Source organism: Nyctereutes procyonoides, unplaced genomic scaffold (assembly GCF_905146905.1).
Source record: "Nyctereutes procyonoides isolate TBG_1078 unplaced genomic scaffold, NYPRO_anot_genome, whole genome shotgun sequence".
NCBI lineage: Eukaryota > Metazoa > Chordata > Mammalia > Carnivora > Canidae > Nyctereutes > Nyctereutes procyonoides.
This window is the reverse complement of record NW_026575047.1, coordinates 6,681,802-6,705,309: the sequence shown is the minus strand read 5'-3', so window position 1 is coordinate 6,705,309 and position 23,508 is coordinate 6,681,802. Positions and strand designations below refer to the sequence as shown.

General features: G+C 49.7%; 1 protein-coding gene across 2 annotated transcripts in view; it reads left to right on the top strand.

The window, feature by feature from the left end:
• Nucleotides 1-1,370: 1,370 nt before the first annotated feature.
• Nucleotides 1,371-23,508, top strand: part of LGI2 (leucine rich repeat LGI family member 2) — a 32,452-nt gene continuing 10,314 nt past the window's right edge. Inside the window, exons 1-8 of one of the 2 annotated variants that reach the window (XM_055325959.1) lie at nt 3,027-3,114; nt 3,204-3,257; nt 3,359-3,430; nt 5,406-5,477; nt 7,520-7,591; nt 12,951-13,022; nt 13,748-13,917; nt 19,755-19,919. In XM_055325959.1, the coding sequence (XP_055181934.1) occupies nt 3,399-3,430; nt 5,406-5,477; nt 7,520-7,591; nt 12,951-13,022; nt 13,748-13,917; nt 19,755-19,919 (583 nt within the window). In that variant the 5' untranslated portion in view covers nt 3,027-3,114; nt 3,204-3,257; nt 3,359-3,398. Of the gene's footprint in view, nt 1,577-3,026; nt 3,115-3,203; nt 3,258-3,358; nt 3,431-5,405; nt 5,478-7,519; nt 7,592-12,950; nt 13,023-13,747; nt 13,918-19,754; nt 19,920-23,508 lie in introns of those variants that run through there. The other variant, XM_055325958.1, reaches the window with a different exon arrangement.

Here is a 23,508-nt window from a genome sequence, read left to right as displayed (position 1 = left end):
TACCTCTTCTGGGTATGCTGCTGCTGCTGCTTCTTCTTCTTTTTTTTTTTTTAAGATTTTTAGATTTTATTTTATTTGGGTGTGGGCGGGGGGCAGAGGGAGCAGGAGAATCTGAAGCAGGCTCCACACCCGCACTGAGCCGGGTCCAGGGCTCCATCCTTGAACCCTGCGATCAGAACCTGAGCCCAAACCAAGAGGCGCCCCTCTGGGTGTACCCTAATGTACAAAAATGATTTTCCTCCGGGCTAGTAGCCTGGATGGTGCCCTTGATCCCGTCCCCTGAGCAGCTTGGGCTCTTGGCCCTTGTTTTTGGTCCTTCTCTGGCCATTTTCTTTGCTTCCCTCAGTGCGCACCGCCTTGCGGGAAGACCCCAGCTCAGCGCGTGAAGGGTGCGGCGCGCAGGGGGGGCGCGGGCGGGCCGCGGTCCCAGTCCCCGCGCTCCCCCGCCCGCCGGCCCGCGCCTGGCCTTTCCTGGGCCTCGGTTTCCCCATCGGTGAATTGGGGAGATGGCCGGGACCTGCCTCGGCAGGTTAGCGGAGGGGGAGAGGCAGCAGCGCCCGGGATGTACGGGGCCCCCACGTCTGCCCGTCCGCATCCTGTCCCTGGGGTGGGGGGGGTGCGCGGCCCGTGAGCCCGCAGGGAGCGGGGGGGGGGGGCTCTGGAGCTCTGGGGCCGGCGGTAGCCCCCCCACCCCCAGCAGCGGGCACCGCCGAGCCGCGGTTCTGCCCCATCCCCTCGGCGGGGGGGGCGGGGGGCCGGGGGGGGCTGCCCCGGGTCACCCCGGGCGCGCCGGCACCGCGGACTCCCGAGTCCTCCCCGAAGCCCGCTCGCAGCGGGTCCTCCCCGAGCAGCGGCCGTCCCGCCAGCTCCCCGCTCCTGGGTCCTACTTTTCTTGGGGGGGCGGGGGCGGCCCTGGTCCCGGCGGAGGCAGCCCCCGCCTCCCGCGCGCTCGGAGCCCCCGGGGCCCAGGGCGGGGGAGGGGCGCGGGGTCCCGGGCCGGGGCGGCCCCTCCGCCGAGGTCGCCCAACTTTTCCCCCGCGGCTCCGGGGAGGGTCCGGGGAGGGTCCGGGGAGCTCCGGGCGGGGGCGCGGGCGGGGGCGCGGGCGGGGGCGCGGGCGGGGGCGCGGGCGCGGGCGGGGGCCCCGCCGTAGTCATTGGCCGGGCGGGCGGCGGGCGCTGATGTCAGGCGGGCGCGGCGCGGCGGGGGCGGGGGCGGGGGCGGGGGCGGGGGCGGGGGCGCGGGCGCGGGGGGCGGGCGCGGGGGGCGGGGGCGGGCGCGGGGCCGGCGCGCTGCTCGGCTGCGGCTCGGCCTGGCAGTCCCGCGGCGCCCGGGCCCTCGGCGTTGGCGGCGGCGGCGGCGGCGGCCGGGCATGGCGCTGCGGCGGGGCGGGCGGGCGGGGCGCGGGCGGCTGCTGCTGCTGCTGCTGCTGCTGGGCGCCGCGAGCCTCGTGCGGCCGGGCGCGCAGGTGAGGCGGCTGGCGCGCTGCCCCGCCACTTGCAGCTGCACCAAGGAGTCCATCATCTGCGTGGGCTCCTCCTGGGTGCCCAGGACCGTGCCGGGCGACATCAGCTCCCTGTGAGTGCCTGCGCCCCCGCCGCCCCCGCCGCCCCCGCCGCCCCCGCGCGACCCTCTCCGCGGCGGCCCGGCCTCTTGCCCGCGCGGGGGAGCGGGCGCGCGCTCCGGGACGGGGTGGAGCCTCGGGGCCCCGGGAGGGTGGGGGAACCCCGGGCGGGCCCCTGCGGCCGCGCTCCCCGGAGTGTGGCCCGCGGGCCACCTGCCGCGGACGCCCGCGTCCCGGGGTGGGGAGGCTCGCGCCGATGCGGACCCCCGGGCGCGCGCGGAACCGAGCCCCGGAGTCTGCGCGTGGCGCCCCGCGGGACCCCGGGGCGCGTGGAAGTTTGCGAGGAGGGGTGGGTGGGCCGGGGCCGCGGGGGCGAGGCCTGGCCGGCCCACCCCGCGTCGGGGGCGCTGGACCCCCCTGGCCTCCCCGACCCGTCCGCGCTGCAGGTCGGGAAGAACCCGAGGAAAGGCAGGCAGCCCTGCGAGTGGGGGGCCACCTCGTGCGGCCTGGGAGGGGGCAGCACGCGCTCGCTCGGCAGAGCTCGGGGCGCGGGCGGCCCCCAGGCCAGGGCCCGGGGCTGCAGGGCGGCCCGGCCTCTTGCCCCCTGCCCCTCCCTCCGCACAGGATGCTGGCTGCTTTTCCAGCCCTGGAGGAATTGCACCTGCCGGGAGGTGCTTTCAACCTGCCCTCGCCCAGCCTCTCAAGCCCCACTGCCGCTCTCCTAACCGCAGTCCAGGGGCCACCAGGGGCGACCAGGGGCGACCGGGCCCTGTCTGTACTGCTGGGAAGTGTTGGCGGCCGAAAGCACTTCCTCTGCCAGGCCAGGGAGCTGAGCCCATGCTCGCTCAGTCACAGAGGCAGGGAGTCCCAGGGGTGGAGTGGCCCGAGTCCCTTGAGCTACCCCGCCCTGCCTCCCACCTCGGACAAGGTGCAGGGCTGAAGGGGGTCCCGAGTGCATTCAGAGAAACTCAGGAGGGTCTGCCGGCGGGAACAGAGGACCTATTGGATTCCTAATGTGGCTAAGTCAAGTGACGTGGAGGATTCCAGAAATTAGAATTCCCCTTGTTAAATCCTTTAGAACAGCAGCTGCTTAATTGATCTGCATGTTAACAGAAATCATTTAGAACTAATGTGCTGAGGTCCTGCGGTGGCCAGAAAGGACAGGGGGCCTGGGGGCGACGGGAGTCCAACGGCTTGCCCCCACCACCCCCCCAACCCCCCGCATTGACCATTCTATCTGGCAGATGGCATTGCCTCCCACCGCACATTCAAGTTCAGGTGTTTCTTGAGTTTTTTTCCCCAAGGCTTTCACAGTGCATTTAATCAGAAGCGCTCTGAGTGTCTTTCAGAGATGTGCTCCCAAGGGGGATGCTTGATCCTACCCGGGAGTTTCCCCTGCTGACATTAATGCTGTGTCTACACAAACAGAATCATGGGCAGAGGTGAACTAATTATCCATTTTCAGCCAGGGCCTCCTGTAGTTAAGAAAAGGAAGTGAGGGGATTGATTTCAACTTGCTGAGATAATGTCTGTGGAAGGCGCTAGACTGATGGTAAAGGTTTCTATTATTCAGACTAGTTTTCATATTGATCCGGTGCGTTGGAAAATGGCTTGACTGTTCTCGTTTCTACCCCTGCGAAGCTCCTGGACGACTATTTAAAGCCTCGTTCCTGAGTGGAGGAGCTTGAAATACAGGTGGAGGATGAGACCGGTTGCCCATCCTGCAATCACTTCTAAGAACTAAACAACAACAAAAAACAACCCTAGGCCTTGTTTTTGCTCTCTTTTGCCTCCAGGAGCCTGGTAAATGGAACATTTTTGGAAATCAAGGACCGAATGTTTTCCCATCTGCCTTCCCTGCAGCTGCTGTGAGTATGGGAAGTTCTCTCTGACAACGGGCATCCTCAAGGTGTAGTCCTGGGAGGAGCAATCTCTGCCTCTTTGGCGTCACTCCTTCCTCAGATACCCCAGTAAACTCTCGGTGTTAACTTGTCCCATGGTGTCCCCACTAGCTGAGTCTCAGGGTCTTTGCTCAGTGTCTCTCTGTCCTTTTTTGACAAAGGGTTTCTCAAGGACTTTATCATAGATACCAACAGCCGTGTTTGGTAACTGGGGACAGGATTACACTGAATGATCATCTGAATTTCACCTAGATCAAGTGCTTCTCAAACACCTCACGTGAAAAGAAACCCTACATTTTAGACTCTTAATGTATCTCTGGAAATAGAAGTATTTTTAGTTGACCGAGTATGGAAACTATTGGACAACATACTATACATTTTTAAAAAGATTTACTTATTTATTTGACAGAGAGATAGAGAGAGAACACAAACAGGGGGAACAGCAGAGGGAGAGGGAGAAGTAGGCTCCTGACTAAGCAGGGAGCCCGATGCAGGATTCGATCCCAGGACCCCTCATATCATGACCTGAGCCAAAGGCAGATGCTCGACTGACTGAGCCACCCAGGCACCCCATACTATATGTTTATATGGAAATTTTTATTTAATCATCCCTACAAGGAGAGCATTTTTATTTCCCCCTTTGGCAGACAAGAAAATTAAGGCTCAGAGAAGTTAAGTAACTTGTGCAAAGTCCCAGCCAGAATTCTTTTTGTTTTTTTAAAAGATTTATTTATTTGAGAGAGAGAGAAAGAGAGAGCGTGAGTTGGGGGAGGGGGAGAGGGAGAGGGGAAAAAGAGAATTTCAAGCACATGCCCTGCTGAGCGTGGAGCCCCGAGAGGCTCCATCTCAAGACCCTGAGATCATGACCTAAGCTGAACGAAATCAAGGAAATCAAAAGTCAGATGCTCAACCGCCCAACAGATTGAGCCACACAGCCCCCTCCCCTACCCGCCGCCCGCCCTCAGCCAGAATTCTAACCCACACTCGTAACTGCTCTGCGTCCAGCCGCTCTTGGCGAGTCCTCATGTCATGCCTGGTATCCCAGTTCAGTTATTGTTTGCTGATGAAAAGAAATGTCCAAAAAGCAGTTTTCAAAAGCAAGTCAGTGATAGGCAAGGTCATGAGTACATAGCTCATTCTGTTTATTCTGTTCCTCAAACTTGAGATGAGATTAAAAATAAGCAATGTACTACAGAAAAATATGAGGAAATACCCTATGGGAGGTCACTTCTCATCCTAAATAGACTTTATGTTGATATTTTTGTTCTTGGAACGTTATGGACCTTACTTAGAACATTGTACTTAACGTTTTAAAGTCTGTGATCTCTTGGAAATTGTGGTTCTATTAAAATATACTTTCTTTGTGCTGGAAATACAGTTTTAGGTATTTCACCAGATAGACTGAAGTGGTGCCTAATAGAAACCTATGTGCTGATAAAGAGTCTTCTCAACATTTCTTAGACTTTTTTATTACTTCTCCCGGGAATGTATAATATTAGAAGAAAGGATTTTTTATTTTTTTGGTCTCAGCTTTGTGACTTTGGTCAAGTCACTTAACTTCTCTAGGCACCAGTTTCCCTAAAAGAAAGAGTCGGATTAGGGCCTTTTAGATCTCTGAGTCCATGATTGCTAGTGCATGATGAATCATTCACTGGCTGCTCAGTTGTGCTGAGCATTAGAATGTTTTGAGATAACAGTTAGCAGGTCTTATTTACTGAGACCCACGGGAAGAAAGGGAGGAGTAGTGGGGGTGACCAGAAAATCTAGCCCAGAGGAATCCACTTGCCATCCCTGAGTTGGGCTGTGCACCGCATGAGCCAGCCGTAGGCTGAGAAGAGCCCATGTTTGCCTTGGATCAAAAGACAGTGAGAGAAACAGAAAGGGTTTCCCTGTGGTAGTCAAGATGTACATCTCTGCGCTGAAATCTCTCCTGTGCTTCCAGATTGCTGAATTCTAACTCGTTTACCGTCATCCGGGATGATGCTTTTGCTGGACTTTTCCATCTCGAGTACCTGTAAGTTCTGTGCCTTGTCCCTTTGCTGAGCATTTGGTATGTCCACAGAATTGCTGTATTGCTTTCCAGGCAGGAACGGCATCTCTTAGGGAGCTTAGGGGTGGAGAAGATGGAGAAAACCCCATTCTCTTTTCAGCACTGACCTTTTTATAGTTTACTTGTGTATAAACACGCTGGGACAGGAGAAGGTTGGAGACAAAGCGGGTGAAAGCAAACAAAGAAGGAAAGATAGCCTATTCATTCTCTGCTGACATTTAATTTGGCGTGTAGTAAGCACAATTGGAAATTGCGTTGGATATTTTTACCTCTCATAACTAGGCATGGATTTGCTGATCGGCCAGAAATAAAGCTGAAGGATTCCGAGGGTTACTCTTTTTTAAGAGAAGTCTCCCTGTATGGGGATACCCTCCACGTTTTTAATTGGGCGATCCTATTTCCCCTTTGCAGTATCTCCTGTGAGCTGCTACTGAGAGCCTAATTTTATTTTTTCTTCTTTAAAAGAAGAGGGTTATTTTTTGTTTTCTTTTTTCTTCCTTTTTCAGATGTTGCAGGGTTTTTTTTTCCCCTAGCAATGAGCTTTGCCCTTGCTCTGATTTCGTTTCCTGATTTTGTTTCCCATTTCCTCTCCCCACCCCCACTTCATGTCTTTTTTCCCCCCTTAAATGCTTTCATCCTTGTCTTTTGTAACTTTGTAATAATATTAATCCTGCTATCAGATGGGATTTCCTTACTTAGCATTCAGAGGGATTTTTAAAGCCTTGTCTCTGCGTTCTTATCTGAGGTTAACAGGTAGATGTTTGAATTCTAAACACATCCTGAGTCTAAGAAAACTGCTGATTCTATGTCCTTAGGAAAGATGTCTCTGAAGGATTTTTTTTTCTCCAGGGTGCACATAATAGGTATAGTTTCATAGCAGCCTGATAGTATACGGAATACGGAAAGCAGGCTACGACTCCAGTGCTAAAGCCCAACTAGGTTCTAGCAAAGCCCACGAACGGCTGATGGAGGTAGCAGATGTAAAGCTATCGGTTTTCTCCTGTGAGTGGTTCATCTTACTGCCAAGGTTATTGAGGGGAAGTTTGCTTATCTGTCTGTACTGAAGTCTGTTACTGAACAGACCCCTGATTAAAACAAAAACAAAAACAGACATCAGCCCAAGAATCAAGGACCATTTCACTAACGAATGGCCTCGTGTCGCAAAGCCTCTCCTTTGGACAACCTCCTGAGAGACCCTCTTACATTTGATGTAATGGGATGCCGTAAAGGAAAATTTAGTTCCCTGTGGTCCTAGGGAAGAGTTGGAGCACATTCCCTTCATGCATTTCCCATAAAGACTTTAAAGCATGGTCAGAGTTATCCCAGCAAGGTCCTGTGTGCAAGCCCTAAGCCAGTTTAGCACAGAGCAAGAAGTTTGGCCCATGCTCAGCTTCATTATGTTTCCTCTTTCCTAGTGGCTTAGAGATCTTGCGAGAATCCCTGTCTCATTCCCCATTTGTTCAAGGATTAGATCGTGCAGGACATGCTGAAGTCAAGTTTGCCAGAAGCTGAGCTTAATGGAATTCTCCCTCCGCAAGAACTTTAAGACCGAGATATAAAACAATGGGCTCCCCTCAAGAGACAACAATATTAATGAAAGTATTAATAGCCGGGCGCTGTGAAATGCAAGAAGGTTGGAGTGGGGAAGATGTCTGGAGGCATTCCAGCCTTGCAGAGATTTAAGAATTTCTTGCCTTTGTACAGGGCATTCTTTTTTCCAGCACCCCCCACCCCCACCCCCAAGATGTTGTGACCCACGTTGCCAGCTCTGAATGTGAAGACTTCCATGCCGCTGCTGGAGGGAGTGCAGAGCATGGCCTTGTGTGCACGCATTCTTGCGCACAAACCCCGCTCCCACTTGGCATCTGGTGCAGCTGACCTGATCCTTAGAGATGAATTTTTTAAAATTCATGCATGCTTTTAGGTTTTGTTCCGAGTATCGTTTTTTTTTTTTAAGAGATATTAAGTAGAGAAAATCCAGCTGAATGATTCGCTCTTCTCTTTAGGTTTATCGAAGGGAACAAAATAGAAACCATTTCAAGAAATGCCTTTCGTGGCCTCCGTGACCTGACTCACCTGTAAGTCCTATGAAAAACGTTGTGAGTCCTTTAATGGGTAGAGGAAGATCCAGTTCCTGGTGCCTTGTTCTTTCTTGACTCCGTTGTCCATATTGCTAGCATTTTCTCAAGGAAACTCATTTCCACATTTCCCCAGAGGTTTCTGGGTTGTTGATGGGATGTCATTACTCATGCACTCGGCTTCATTATCTGTTCCATCATCCTGAATGGCCCTGATGGACCACGTGAGTGTACGTATGACACAAGGAGCCCTCTCTGAGCAGCCAGCCCAGGCTGTGTGCTTCGTGAGCCTTCTCTTTATCTTTCGCCACACTTAGCACATCTCCATTTTACAGATTTGGGAACTGAGGCTCCCGGGAGTCACTGAAGAATGTTGACTGCAGGCTCAAAATTAGGGTGAAGTGGAATAGAGACATTTTTGTGGCTCCTCTCATTTGAATGCAAATGGCTTTTTCTTTTATGTTGGATTAATCTGCAGCTTAAGCTAAGCTCTCTGGCTTCTTTAATAGCTTTCTGGAGGAAAAAAAATTAAACAAATTGATTTGAATTGGCATATCGGAATGAAGCAACTATGCACACTTGGCAAATTTAGAAAAGTGGAAAAAACTTGTGGCCATGTTTACGGAAATGTAAAAATAGTCATTGTCTTGGGAGGAGAAATTTATTAGTCAGGAGCAGGGCCCGTGTGCTTGATAGATAGTTTGTGATTAAGATAAAATGTCTCATCTCGGTCATGGAAAGAATATTGGGAGAATAGGAGGCCTTCAAGTGGGGATTTGGGGCAGGGGTGATAGAGCCTTCTGCAGGTGGAGCCCAGGCTGATACCCATCAGAAGAGATAATCATTTACATCAAACCCTGAGACAGGCAAAGGTGTCTGTCAACAGGCTCACGAGCATTTGGTTCTCGAAGCCTACCAAGCAGAAGGCCTGCCTGAGTTCAATAAAGCTTGTGGAGTACGGAGATGAGGGAGGGATGTGGGAGGTACAAACATCTGGATTGGCACCATCAATTCCGGAGAGCGTAGCCTCTCATTGCCATTATTGCTCTAGGTGTTCCTTCCTTTCCAGAAAAGTTTCGCTTTGTTGTTGTTGTTTTGTTTCATTTTGTTTTTTTTCAGATTGAACCCAGATACTAAATCCCCATATTCCTGTAGAGGGTAAGATAAGGGATTTGGAGTCTTGTAGACTTGGGTTCAAATCTCAAGGACATCATTTGTGAACATTGCTTAGCCTTTCTGAGCCTCAGTTTCCTTTTTTTTTTAATAAGATCTTTTTTTATTTTTATTTTTTTATTTTTTATTTTTATTTATGAGAGAGAGAGAGAGAGAGAGAGGCAGAGACACAGGCAGAGGGAGAAGCAGGCTCCATGCACCCGGAGCCCGACGTGGGATTCGATCCCGGGTCTCCAGGATCGCGCCCTGGGCCAAAGGCAGGCGCCAAACCGCTGCGCCACCCAGGGATCCCCTCAGTTTCCTTATCCTGAAGATAAGGGGTGATTATACTGACCCCATAGGATTGGCGCACATGGTGGGTTAATGCTGACTTGCAAAGCATCCAGCCCATTACCTGTGGTAAATGCTTGAGGGCTCAAGGTATGGTTGGCGTGGTTACCACCGTCATCATCAACAGCAACATCTTTGAGTTCCTCCGCTCCTTAAGAAGCTTCGATTTTATCCATGAACTGTTGAGTTGCCTTAGCAGTGTGAGCCGCCAGACAGGGTCCGCTAAGAAGACAGCTGTGGGTGTCTGGAGAGGAACAGCTGTGGCCAGATAAATCTGGTTCCCAGAAGTCAGGAATGAGGGGCTTTGTTTTTTTAACAAAACTCTGGGCAGATCCTGAACCTAAACAAGGTCCATGTGACCAGCTGAGTTAGCCCAGATGTCAATTTTCATTTGGCCAATTGGCTATGGGTCCTTGGTCTGAACACAGGTGTGACCATGCATGTATCTTTGCACATGTTTGCTCAGGGATGCATAGACTTCTATACGTGGGCAGATACCTGTGTACCCTGTGTGTGTACATAACCGTGTGTGCATGCTTGTTATTTGTGCACACACGTGTATATAACATGTACATACGTGTCAAGAGCCACCTGCTATTCTGTGTGACATGTAGAAAGCAAGAGTCCTTTGCTTGGTTACTTCTTTTTTTTTTTATTTTTTATTTAGAGAGAGAATGTACATGGGAGGAGGAAAGGAGGGAAGGGATAAAGGAAGAGTGAGGGGGGAAATCAAGCAGACTCCATGCCCAGTGCAGAGCTCGACACGGGGCTTGATCTCATGACCCCTGAGATCATGACCTGAGCTGAAATCAAGAGTCAGATGCCTAAGGGACTGAGCCACCTAGGTGCCCCAGGTCCAGAGTACTTCTACTGCAATAATGCATCCATCCCAGTGTGCATTGCCATCCTGCAGGGAAGCCTCCGGAGCCGCCTCTCCCTAGCTCTCGGGGCTCATTTCCTGAAATGTCTGCAGAACATTGATCTCTTGTGCACACCCAACTCATCCTATTACCGGGCCTTTCCTCACATCTCTTCCCTTGCCCAGGATGTTGTTTCTTCTATCTTCCATCTCCTATAATCTGCTTTTCCTTCAAAGTGCAGATTAAGTTCTGTCCCTCCGATGGAGCCTTCTTAATCTCCGCCCTGCCATCCCGTAGCCCTTGCTCTGGCTCTATGCACCCAGCACTTTCCAGCCGCAGTGGCCGTACTGGCTGGTACTGTTTCATGATGTCAGTTTTCATCTCCCCAGCTGCAATGAAAGCTCCCTGAGGGCAGGGCCCAGGTGGATCATGGCTCATTAACTCTGTTCTCCCAGCGTCTAGCTCAGGGCTGAAGGCCAGCAAGACCTTCTTTCCGATTCCCTGATTGATCAATGAGTTAGTTCCTCACTGAGTTGTGTTTTCCTTACCAAGTCTGCTTCTGGGCAAGTCAACCGACTTTTAAAATTGACTCCTTAGGTTGGAGATGTAGGTAGTAATTAAAGCATTTAATAGATTGTTTAACGAATGAACCAGGCCTCCCCACTTCCTCCCTGTTTTTGTAAACACTTAAGCAAAGAGAGCAAAGAAGTCACTATCTGGAATTTGCTTAAGTATCTGTTTTTTATCTTTTATGGATTTTCCCAACACCTACAGGCTCACATTCTTATTCTCAAGAAACATAGATCAGGTTTCAAAGCATCGAAGAAGCAGACCCAATCTGTAACTAAAATCTAGGACATTTGTTTTCCAGCAGTCTTATAAAGCCCAGGGACAGGTTGCCGTTAAGTAGTTTCAGAAATGAAGTAAGTGCCATAAATTTGTAGACAAAATGAAGTGGAAAGTGAGATGTTATGCACTTAGCATGAGTGGGGCGGATAGTCCATCTAAATAATTTGGCTTCCTGAAATCTAAATTGAACACTTGGAAAGGTTGCTCAACCTACTGCTTTTTTTTTTTTTTTTTTTTGGCTTTGACCATTCCATATATTCTTGTCACTTCAGTATAATGCATTTTAATTAACTAAAAATATTTAGCTAAATGATTAATCTTTAATAGCTAAAAACAATTGTTTGGACTTTCTAAAAAAAGCAACCATCAACCAGCAAAAAAACAAGACAGACATCTTTTTTAATTTCAGGTAGCTTCTCCTAGGTTATGTTCAGTGTGATTACACATTCAGCCTATTTTCCAACATCTTTAAAAATGTACTAATCATTTAGGAAAGAAAGGTAAAATAATAGATGAGATTGTATTTTAATCCATTTATTGTTACCAAGGTGGAAAAGCACATACTTCTGAAATGATTAGGTCTCCCCATATTCTCTTGGTCTCTTACAGCAAGAATGTTTAGGTTACCATGGGCTCAGAGCTTTCTCTGTGAGCTGCTGCTGAGGAGGGAGGAAGACCCATTTCTTTAATTCCTCTTTCTGCAGTGAGTGGGTCACCAGGATGCTACAAAAGGCTAATTTCATATATATTTTTTAAAGAGGTTGATGCTGAATTGCCTGCCTATTTATCATTTATGAGTCTTGCCGTCTGTACTCACCCATGTAAAAAAAAAAACCCACAAAAGTAGGCATCAGTTTCTTGGCTGACTCACATTAGAGCATGATGCCCCAGGAGGCGAAGCACAGACTCGATGTACGTCTTTCAACACCCCGCATCTTTCTACGTCAACAGCCCAGCACATGGACATTCATCTTCAGCAGGATGATGACAGGGCACTGTGTGATCCTGAATCATCAGAAAAAGAGTTGACAATATTCGTTCTTCCTGGAGAGGGGGAGCAGACTAGGACATTTTGGAAAGCTCTTCAACACTAAGAGCAAAAATGCTAAATGGTTTCTGATCAACCTGCGTTAATGAGAAAGAAAAATTGATCGCAGTCGGTTATACCCTGAACATTATAGTCCGCTAAGATTTTATATTATCATGGGGTTAGGGCTGAGCATCTTTATGTAAAAGAGTATTTACGGAATCCCTTCGTAGAGTCACAAGTAATAGAACTCACTCTGATGGGCTGTGAGGGAACTTCTTGGACAGGACTGTACATCTTTTCTTGTACCTCTCTGGCTTACGTGTGTCATTCATTCACTCAACAAAGACTTAATGAGTACCCACTCTGGGCCAGGCACTGTGTAGATGCTAGGGATACAGATGTGGACAAACACAAACCCCTTTGTCCTCGTGTCACTCACGTATAGGGAGGATACACAGCCAAGAAACAGACAGGTAATTAAAATATGTAGTATGCCAAGGACAGTCGTGCAGTGAAGATCAACAGAGCAGGGAGGGGGGAGGTAGTAGAGGTCAGGGCAGTGGTGATCATCGAGAACAGACCTAAAAGAGATGGTGGCGTGAGCTGTGTGGGTATCTGGAGGAAGAATGTTCCGGCAGAGGAATCACAAGCTCAGAGGCCTCAGGGTGGGAGCGTGCCTTGACTATTCGAGCAATAGCAAGGGGCCAGTGTGGGTGTTCTGAGTAGTCAGAGATTCAGTCCCATAGGTACATGGGAATGGGGGTAACTTGACAATGGAGGGTCTTGAGTGTCATCAAGGGGACTTTGGCTCTTATTCTGAGAAACAGAAGATACCATCCAAAGTTTGATAAGTGTATATGAATAAAGAGCTTAATAATTGCCTTTTTTAAACACACAGAGAAAAACCTTACATTGTGCTCCAGCATCTATAGTGCTGTCTTTGTGTAACAAAACTCATTTCTTGATCTTGGTATCGATGATCAGAGCCAGAAATTCAACGGCGTTGGGCTGAAGAGGTTTAGAGCTCTGTTTTAAATCATTAGCTTTGTTTAAGGGACTTTGGAGTGACAGGGCATGAGGATAATAACCACATTAAAATACGACTTTCTTGTTCTAGTTCTTTGGCCAATAACCACATAAAAGCGCTCCCAAGGGATGTCTTCAGTGATTTAGACTCTCTGATTGAACTGTAAGTAAGGAAAATTAAGTTTATGTGTGCTTGTCGTTGGGCTCCAGTTAATCCTGTCTTTAGGCTCCCCTCGCCCCATCGCTGCATTTCTTTTATGTTGTAGGTAGAAGTCGGTAACAGAGAGTGCATGGGGGGAAACAGCATACAGTTTGTATTGTGTTAGGTCTTGCCTTGTTGGGATACACTTGGTAGCGTTAGGCCAGGGTAAGTAAGATAAGCTTGCTGGTGTGAGATTTCCTTTCTCAAGACAGCAGATCCCTCTGCCTTATCTTCTAGTGTTTGTCACTTCTTACTGGACATCGTTGAACAAGATCTTAAAGTTTCGATCGTGTTCGTGAAAGCTATCTTCCTGTAATGTCCTGACTTTGCTTGTGAGAACCTGCACGTGGGGGGGGGGGCGGGGGGGGAGTTCTTCCGTCAACCCTGTCACCTCCTCCCCATTTCCAGCATGGTGTGGCGACAGTTTCAGGAGAGTGAAAAAGTGGTGATACGTGAGCTCTGAGAGCTCTCTGTGGGCTCTACTTAAAATCATGGACACCGAAGATCATTAAATAAAGTCAGTGAGAAGTACAAGAAATAGGATGCATTAAACGCAAATTTTTTACATTTTATTGGGTGGGGGTAGTAAATACATCAGGATGTTAAATAATGTTGGAGTTTCATATGACTGCTGAGACTTTTCAGGCATATCTGTTTCTCCGTCTATGTGTTTTGTGTTTTGTTAGTGACTTAAGGGGCAATAAATTTGAATGTGACTGCAAAGCCAAGTGGTTGTATCTGTGGTTGAAGATGACAAATTCCACTGTCTCCGATGTCCTCTGCATCGGTCCACCAGAGTATCAGGAAAAGAAGCTAAATGATGTGCCCAGCTTTGACTACGAATGTACCACTACAGGTATTCAGAACCTCTATCATTGAAGACTGTTATGGAAAATAATCCCTTTGTTTTTCTTTTAGAACATCCACAGGGAATGGAGAAAAGTGGGTGTAAAGGTGTTCTGTCCAAATTATTTTAGGCCATGTTTAAGCGCTTAAAAGAAATGAATCGATGCGGTGAGGATATTATCTCAACAGTTTGGAAGGATTTTTGTTAACTGCCCTTTGTTTTAATTCTGATTCTTTACAAAATTCTAATTTCTCTGAGGGTTTTTAAATTAAAAAAAAATTTTTTAAGGGCCAGAAGCTATAAACAGGTGAGTTGGGCATAAGCACATTTACAAGTCAGGTTTCTTGGAAAGTCAGTATAAAGAGGCCCGCATTCCTGCTCTCTTGATCCACTGTTGACACTCTTCTCCTGATTGAGTAATATGAAGTTTACTGAAAATTCAGCTAATAAATATCAGCCTTTGTTTATTTATCTTTTTAAGATTTTATTTATTGATTCATGAAAGACACACACAGAGAGAGGCAGAGACACAGGCAGAGGGAGAAGCGGGGAGCCCAATGTGGGGCTCGATTCCAGGACCCCGGGATCACGCCCTGAGCCGAAGGCAGATGCTCAACCACTGAGCCACCCAGGTGTCCCTAAATACCAGCCTTTAAAATCCGTGAATTGCTTTTGTCATTCCACCTAAAAAGAGATAGCTTGGTGGATTATAACCAATGGCAAAACAGAAATATAAGTGAACAACCAGTTATCTAAAGAAAAAAACCTCACACTGAGGAAAAATGCAAAGAAACTTTGAATCTGCATTTTTTCCAGGGCCTGCCTCGAGGTTTCCATTTATACATTTCACAGGTCACAAGGCAAAGTTAAAATACTAACTGCCTCCACTGTCACATCTCGTAGAGAGCAGGTGAGTGTCTCTGTCGGAAAGGCCTATGTGGAGCTTCTACGGCTTCTAAAGCCAGATTTTAAAGGAAAGCAGATCAATCCCCAGGATGAAACCTGCTTACCAAACTTATAAAAATAAACATTTCAGCTGAGAGTTGATATCTACAAAGCCTCAAGGCATGTCAGTGGGAACAGCAGGCATGAGACTCCGAAAACAGTTACAGAAACTCAAAAGGAAAAAAAAAAAAACCCACACAAAAAAACAAAACAAAAAAACCCTCCAAGAACAAACTGTGACATTTAGGCCAGTCCTACTGCCACCCACCAAACAAATAAATAAACAAGAACTCACAAAGTAAAAACTATTTCTAGATATCTTTGTAAATAGGGGACTTCACAAAATTTTCTCTTTGCTGGGAGAAAACCTGCAGGCTTGTGGGCTGCCCTAGACTTCCAGCATGGACCAGGGGCTCATTCAGCTGTGTAATTGGCAGGTGCCCTTTGGCCAGTGGAGGCCACGAGCAGGTTATTTATTATATTGTAGAGCAGTGCAATAAATCAGAGGTCATACTCAATGGCATTTGCACCAAAAGGTGGCGTTCAAGGCCATTTGGTGTGAAATGCCAGACCACAGCTCACTGGGGCTCCTGTGTGTCTCTTCTCCCGTTTTTTCTGGAGAGTTCCCTAAACCCCCAAGTGAAGGGAGCCCCCGTTTCATTGTTTTCTTCATAACTGGCCAGAGTGCCTGAACACTTTGCCAGTCTCTGGGAGAAATGACATGGGCTATGCCGAGGGCCCAGGAACAGGGAATAATTTACATGAGAAAACATGATTTCTGATGTTAGGGCCCTGGGGACGGTTGTGGAAATGATCTGCGCTCTGAGAATTGTCAGAGGAGTAGAGGGGGGGCTTGGAACCAAGGTAGCCAGGTCTAGAAACCTGTCCTAAACCCAGAACCCATGGGGCAGCGTGAGCACCGCCCCCCCCTAACATTTTAGGGTATCCTCTCATATGCATTTGCTTTGCTTTGCTAGAAACCTTCCTACTAAAATTTAGGTAGTCAGCGCTGCTCCCTGGTAGCAGGGGGGGTGATGATTCTATCTTTGCTGTTGTTTTATCCCTTTAGACTCATGAACAAATTAGCTTCTGATCATGGTTTCCTCCATCAAGAATAAATGGGGTAACCAAGCTGTGACCACCCCCAGATATAGTCCCTGCCCTTTAAGAACTAAGTTAATAAATCATGAAGGTTGCTCTTTTTGTTTTGTTTTGTTTTTTGTTTTGTCTTTTGGTTCCTGTCTTCCGCTCCTATCAAGCCTCAACCTTCGGTGCTCTATTAAAGGCTGGGAGGATGGGTGGCAGGTGGGAAGGCCCAATCTGAGAGCCCTGGTACTATGATGGCATCCTCGCTACATTTTTGGGAAGAAGCACATTCTCTGAGGGCATTATTTTTCTCTTAGCTCAGATTTTCGGGAATGGAGTAAATTCCTCAGGTAGAGGAAGGAGAGGAAAATCCTGTTCTTCCCAGAGAGAGGAAGATCCTCTTGGCCATTGTGTTCTGGCACCGGGTATAATTAACAGGCAGCACCACCGCTGGACTGTTTCAGCTTCTAGATTGATCACGGTCTTCCCTTAAGTCTATTTTTAACCACCTCAAAAATCCCTGTTACCTACTCATGATTTCCCCGTGTTAGGTGGATAATTCACTAAATTCCTTGGAGGGAGTGAATTTTGCATCCTAATTGTCCTGTTAGCTTCCCCATTTCTGGGCTGATGGAATGCAAAGAGAAATAATGCATTAATGTGCAGTTTTTCTCCCAATAGGATCGGCGTCATGTATAATTTATTTTCTGCAAGTGCTATAAATAGCTATGTAAAAATCTGTTGATTCCAGTGGGAGCAAGGCCTAAATTGTAAGCGTCCCACTGACATCATGAACTTAATCCAATGTGAATGGAAGTGGCAGCGCTTTTTGCAGAGAATGCCATTAATACTTTAACACTAGTAAATTGATGTCATATCAATATGTGTGTTGTTGGAGATCTTTGCACGACGAATGTGCTTTTGCCGGTCGTGAAAGATGAATTAAAATGGAGATGGGAGAGGATCTTTAAATTCCTCCCGCCCCCCCCCCCACCCAATACATATCCACCAGTCTTTGTCTTTTAGACATTTCTTCCTGTTTCTTCCTCTTCCTCCTCCTTTTTTCAGGTTGGGGGGGAGGAAGGGGAGAAGGACTCTCCTATTAAGAATTAGACTTATAATCCAAATGATCTAACAGGCTGTGTTGTGCCAGATAGTCAGCATATAGAAAATATTATGAAACCAATGTTTTGGGAAAACAAATGAAAATAGAACCGTTGAAAGCTAGATTTGTAAAGTACTGTCTAATTTTGGCAGCTTTCTGAGATTTTTTTTTTAATAAAAAATCTGAAACTTTCTGGTCTGCCCTTTAAAGAGCCTGCATTTTTCAGCAAATGCTCATCTTTCCGAGACTTCAGAGTGCAGGCGGGAGACTCGGGTTAGAGGCAGGAGTGTTTGCAACCTTCGGGGCTCTCATTAGCAGAAGGCAGCCCGAGGGGTAGAGGGGTGTGCGGCTGTCTCGGAATTAAAAGGACGCAGCCGTGTTCTCGGAGTCCTGTTCCGGAGAGAGAAAAGGAAGCAGATGAGGACAGCTACCGTTTCCCCTTTTCTGTTCATCTACAGGTTGAGATTTGTGTGATTTTCCTTATTGATGGAGCAGCACTGGGTATTGGGGGGGGCGGGTTGAGAAATCAGCAGGGCGGGGGGGGCCTTAGTGATTCTTCCCAGGAGTTCTCCCAGCAACCCAGCATGCTCATGGCTCTACAGCATACAAAGCTAGGACCTAAAACTATTATATAAAACTCCCCCCAAGGCCCCCAAACAAAAAACAACAACAACAAAAAAGCCCCCAAAATAAAACTCCCCATTTGTGAGGCTCTGCTGCTAACACTTACACTCTCCTATTTAGTCTCTACAGTGACCTCACGGAATAGGGGTCACACTCTTTTTACTGAGGGGGACCCAAGCTCCTCGCCCAGGGTCATAGAGCTACAGATACAGGCAGGCCCCTGGAGGCCAGCCCGTCCTACCGAAAGCCTCAGCCCTTCCCGGTGCTCCCCGCCCTGCCATGGGGGTGAGCGGCTCCTGCCACTTGTCCTCGCTGTCCCTCGGCTACTTCTCGCCAGCCATCAGGGTGCAGAGGCGGCCTCCCCTCTCTTTGCTGCTTCCTTGTCTCCCTGCACCTGTGCGCATCATTTATTGATCCCCAGCCCTCCCACACTCCTCCACCAGCAAAGCATTTATTAAGCACCTACTGTGTGCTCAGAATAGGGCTGGGGACACCTCCAAGAGCGGACCAGTATCGGCCAGCCACTGTGTGCTACGCACGATGCTAAATGAGTCAGGGTTATAAGACGAAAAAGAGACGAAGCCAGACAGAGGTTAAATAGCTTCCCCAAGGTCACTCAGCAAGACCTTGGAGTCACAGCTTTGCCAGGTCGTCTTAGCGATGCCGTGCGAAGGGCAGGTCCTCAAGAGACAGCGCGGTGGAGGCAGACTGTCCTTTCTCAGCCTTCAGTTCTGTATTTATGAAGCACCTGCTACGGGCTAAGCCCCAACACGGGCGCTTCCGCCAACATTTCCAGTGCGGCCCTGCCATCAAGCGTGGCAGGTAGGAACCGTGCCCCCAGGTGGCCCATGAGTCAACTGAGGCCTTGGAAGGGAAAGAGCGTGGCCGGGTCTCAAGTGCAGGAGGGGCTCCAGGGGGTCCGACTCCAGGCAAAGTGCTCTTTCCTGCACCTCTTGCTGCTCTCACTCCCTCGGCCCTGCTCCCCTCTCTGGGCCCTGACCTGCAGGCACCTGGGCAGCTGCTCTTCTCACCCCCGCTCCCCGCTCCCACCTCCCCACTGCTCAGCGTCTCTCCCTTCTTTCCCTGCCTCTGTCCCCCTGCACTGTCCTGCCTTTGCTCACCACTGACTGGCCCACCCCCGTTATGGCCTGTCTCATGTGACATCTGGAGGAGGCTCCCAAGTCAGAATGATTTCTTGAGTGGCCACCAAGGGCTTAGGCCGTGGAAGGCCCTTCGGAGGGTAGGACCCGGGCCTGTCCTCAGGAAGCCCTGGGTTCAGGAGACACGGGATGCAGGCTGTGTGGCCTGTGGCCGGGTGCACGCCTTCTCTGAGCTTCAGCTTTCTGTGGAAGGTTCGAGGCCCTGAGATCATTCCCCAAAGCTGACTGAAGTCGCTGTGCTGGAGGGCCCATCATCGCCAAGAGTAAGATTTAAACAGCAGCGCCGGATTGGGGGTCCAGTGACTAGGAGAGAGTCCTGTGCATTGGATCTGGGAGGGCTTTGTAGAAGACCTGGGGCTTGGGCACGCAGGGCGAGGGCTGGGTGGGCAGGAGGTGGGCAAAGCCAGGGTGTTCTTAGAGGAACCATTTCCCGTAGCCAGACATCCGCTTTCCTTTTACCCTGCGTGTGTTCGGCCTGCCAAGAAGCAGTGTACCTTGAGGCATCTCTAGCTGAAGAAATAACTTACTTTTGGCTTTCTTAGTGGTTTCTTTCAAAAGATTTTATTTATTTATTTGAGATAGAGAGAGAGAGCATGAGGAGGGGAAGGGCAGAGAGAAGCAGACTCCCCGCTGAGCAGGGAGCCCAGTGTAGGGCTCGATCCCAGGACCCTGGGATCATGACATGAGCCAAAGGCAGATGCTTAACCGACTGAGCCTCCCAGGTGCCCCACTGGTGTTGGTTTATTTTGTTTTATTTTTATTCTTTCTTCATTGGTTCTCTAGCCTCCACACACACCCACTACCCTTGCACCCCTCCACCCCGGTCCTCTTCGGAACCAGTGCTACGAAGGGAAGCAGGGTACTGGTGGTGGATAATTCCCACGTGGGATCTCATGGAGACTTTTTTTTTAAATACCCATTCCCAGATTTTGTTGTCCATCAGACTTTGCCCTACCAGTCGGTTTCGGTGGATACGTTCAACTCCAAGAATGACGTGTACGTGGCCATCGCTCAGCCCAGCATGGAGAACTGCATGGTGCTGGAGTGGGACCACATCGAAATGAACTTCCGGAGCTATGACAATATTACAGGTGCGTTGTGACTCTGATCAGGTGTACTGACCTCATTTCACTGTGGCCTCAAGCCGGTGAGAGAAGCGGCATCCTGTCATCCCAAGAAGGGAAAGCGTGGCCCTGACTTGGTGAGAATCGGGGAAGGCATTCCAGCCCACCCTCTTCTCTCGGATTCCTTCTTGACTTGGCCAGTTGTTGGTGAGAACAGAAACGTGGGGTGGGGGTCTTCTTTGTTGTTTGTGATCCTTTGAAAAGGGTGAGAGTGTGGGTCGCATATAGTGGGAGGCATTTTCCAGTAGTGGGGAGAAGTCACCGGAGAACCCCTCAATCCTGAGCACTTAGGGCGGCGGAAGGCCGCAACTGCTTTATAGCAGCTACAGGATACCTTTGACTTCTGTTAAGGTGGTGGTTAACTAAGATGCTGACACACACAGGCACATGTGCTCATGCACACCTGTGCACATGCATGGACACACGTCCATCCATGCATACACACAGGCACACACCATCCGTGCACACACAGACCACACCCATCCATGCATGCACACACAGGCACACACCATCCATGCGTACACACACAGGGACACGTCCATCCGTGCATGCACACACAGGCACACATCCATCCGTGCATACACACACAGGGATACACCCATCCGTGCATGCACACACAGACCACATGCATCCATGCACACACACACAGGCACACACCCATGCATGCATGCACAGGCACACACCATCCATGCACACACAGACCACGTCCATTCATGTATGCACACACAGACCACATCCATCCATACATGCACACACCCATCCATGCATGCACACAGGCATGCATCCGCAGACACACACCCATCTATGCACACACACACAGGCACACGCCCATCCATGCATGCACACACAGGCATGCATCCACCCATGCACACACAGGCACACACCCACCCATGCACACACAGGCACACACCCATCCATGCACGCACACACAGGCACACTCTATGGCTTATTCTTGCAACCCCCTTGCCGGATCCCGGTGATCACTGCTTCCTTTTAATAAATACAGACAAAATAAGAACAAATGGCTCTCTCAATTCATGCCTTTGGGTTGAGACCTGGTTAATGCGTCTTTCTATGTTGTCAGGAGCCCAGTGTTTTTGTGCTACCAAAAATGGGCTGTGTACTTGCTTTTTGTTTTTAATTTGTTTTTTACTTGCTTTTTAAATAGGTAGGAAAAGTCAGACTAATCTTTTAAAGACTTCTCATTTATCAAGTGCACTCTGATAATAATGCTGACTTCACGGACAGCACCACAGTGGCCCAACTGTCACCCCGGGAGAGGATTTCCTTTAGTGGTTCCTGCTTTGGAGTTAGAGCCATAATTTGCTGTTGTGGAGAGAAGCAGATCACGTAGAAATCCCGGATGAGGAGGCCCGTAGGAACCTCTCAGGTGCAAAGCGGTTCTGCAGCAGGTGCAGGGGTGTAGGGAGGGAGGGAGAGCGTGGTTTCATGACTCCCTGCCTGAGCAGAGATGCTAATGAGCCTAATCTCCACTGCAAGGAGAGGTCTGTGAGAGCCCCAAGCACTCCAGGAGTTCCGAAGATGCCCTGGTGGATGAGCCTCTGCTGTGTGGCCACCTGAGCTCAGGCTCCCCAGAGCAGCCCTGCTTCCTCCGAGCACACAGGCAGCCCAGAGCACTGGCTGCAGGTGAACCTGCCCAGGAAGCTGAGGCCTTTAGCCCCTGGACCCAGGCCAGAGGGAGAAGGGGGAGACATGCTCTCCACCTGCTTTTCACTTCCCTCTTTTTCTAGGTGTAGAGGTAGGTGAGGGATGAAGGGGCTGGCCCCTTGGCCTCCTCTCCTCCCACCCACGCTGGGAAGCTTTGCCTCTCCTCCCACTCACCCACAGGGAAGCTTTGCTTCATGCCCAGGTAGGCTGCGGGAGGGGGGCTCCACACCAGTGCTTGTCGCTGAGGCTGGTTGCGGGCCTGTGAGGTGCCAGGCACTGGCTTGTCTCCTTGGAAACTCCCAAGAGCCCCTTGAGGGATTAGGGTGGGTTGCCTGCCCGCAGGGGGCCGACAGAAGCCCAGCTCAGTAGGAAGGTGGCATAGAGATGATAAGGAGCTCAGGTTTTGAGCACTGATGAACGGGGATGGGACTCCCACGACTCCACCAGGTGCTGAGATATAATATGGGCTGCGGCCTCTGGGGCTCGGTGTTCTCTGTAGAATGGGCAGTGCGTGTACTTCCTATGGACATTGTGAGGATCGGTGAGTGCCAGGCACAGAGCAAGCGGTTCTTTTAAATTTTTTTAAATTTAATTTTTGCCAACACGTAGTATAACACCCAGTGCTAATCCCATCAAGTGCCCTCTTCCGTGCCTGTCACCCTGTCACCCCATCCCCTCCCACCTCCTCCTCCTCCTCCTGCTGCAACCCTTTGTTTCCCAGAGTCAGGTGTCTCCCTCTCTAATTTTCCCCACTCAGCTTCCCTCCTTTCCCCTATAATCCCTTCCATTATTTCTTATATTCCCCATATGAGTGAGACCATCTGACGACTGTCCTTCTCCGACTGACTTACTTCACTCATCATAATACCCTCCAGTTCCATCCACGTTGAAGCAAATGGTGGGTATTTGTCCTTTCTGATGCCTGAGGAATATTCCACAGTATACACAGACCACAGCTTCTCTATCCATCCGTCTGTCCAAGGACACCCAGGCTCCTCCCACAGTCTGGCTATTGTGGACATGGCTGCTGTGAACATCGGGGTGCAGGTGCCCTTTCACTTCACTGCATCTGTATCTTTGGGGTAAATCCCCAGCAGTGCAATTGCTGGGTCGTAGGGCAGGTCTGTTTTCAACTTGTTGAGGAGCCTCCACACAGTTTCCCAGAGTGGCTGCACCAGCTTGTGTTCCCACCAACAGTGCAAGAGGCTCCCCTTTCTCCGCATCCTCGCCAACATTTGTTGTTTCCTGCCTTGTTCATTTTCCCCATTCTCACCAGTGTGAGGTGGGATCTCATTGTGGTTTTGATTGGTATTTCCCTGATGGCAGGCAATAGGGAGCATTTTTCCACGTGCTCCTAGGGAGCAAGCACTTCTTAACTAACACCGGCTTCCTTCTCCCACTTTCCCAAACAAAGAGATCAGGGCTCAGGCATGTTTTGTTGGATCACTTTGGGGACAGAGCCCAGAGCCTGTCACTGCCTATTCCTCCCTTAGGTTGGCCTTGGTAGGAAGGGACAACACTGTCCTCCACTTGCCCTCCTGACAGTCTGCACCTGGTCACATCCCTGCTTTCATCAAGTCATTCATTTGTTCATTCATTCATTCACGACTTCTTGAGCACTTACTCAGAGCTGGCACAGTCGAGGTGCTAGGGCCATAGCCATTCACAGGCCAAATGAAAACCTCCACCCTCAACGGGTTTGTATTATAATGGGAGTGAAAGACAATAAATGAGACAAAGAATTATGATACAGATAACGCATCAGATAGCAACACCCTAAGAAAGGGAAGGAAGGTAGGGATGGGAGTTTTGAAGAGCCGACCGTGGGAAGGTTGACATTTTAGATTGTGTCTGGTAAGGCCTCGTGAAGAAGGTTGTTTGAAGACCA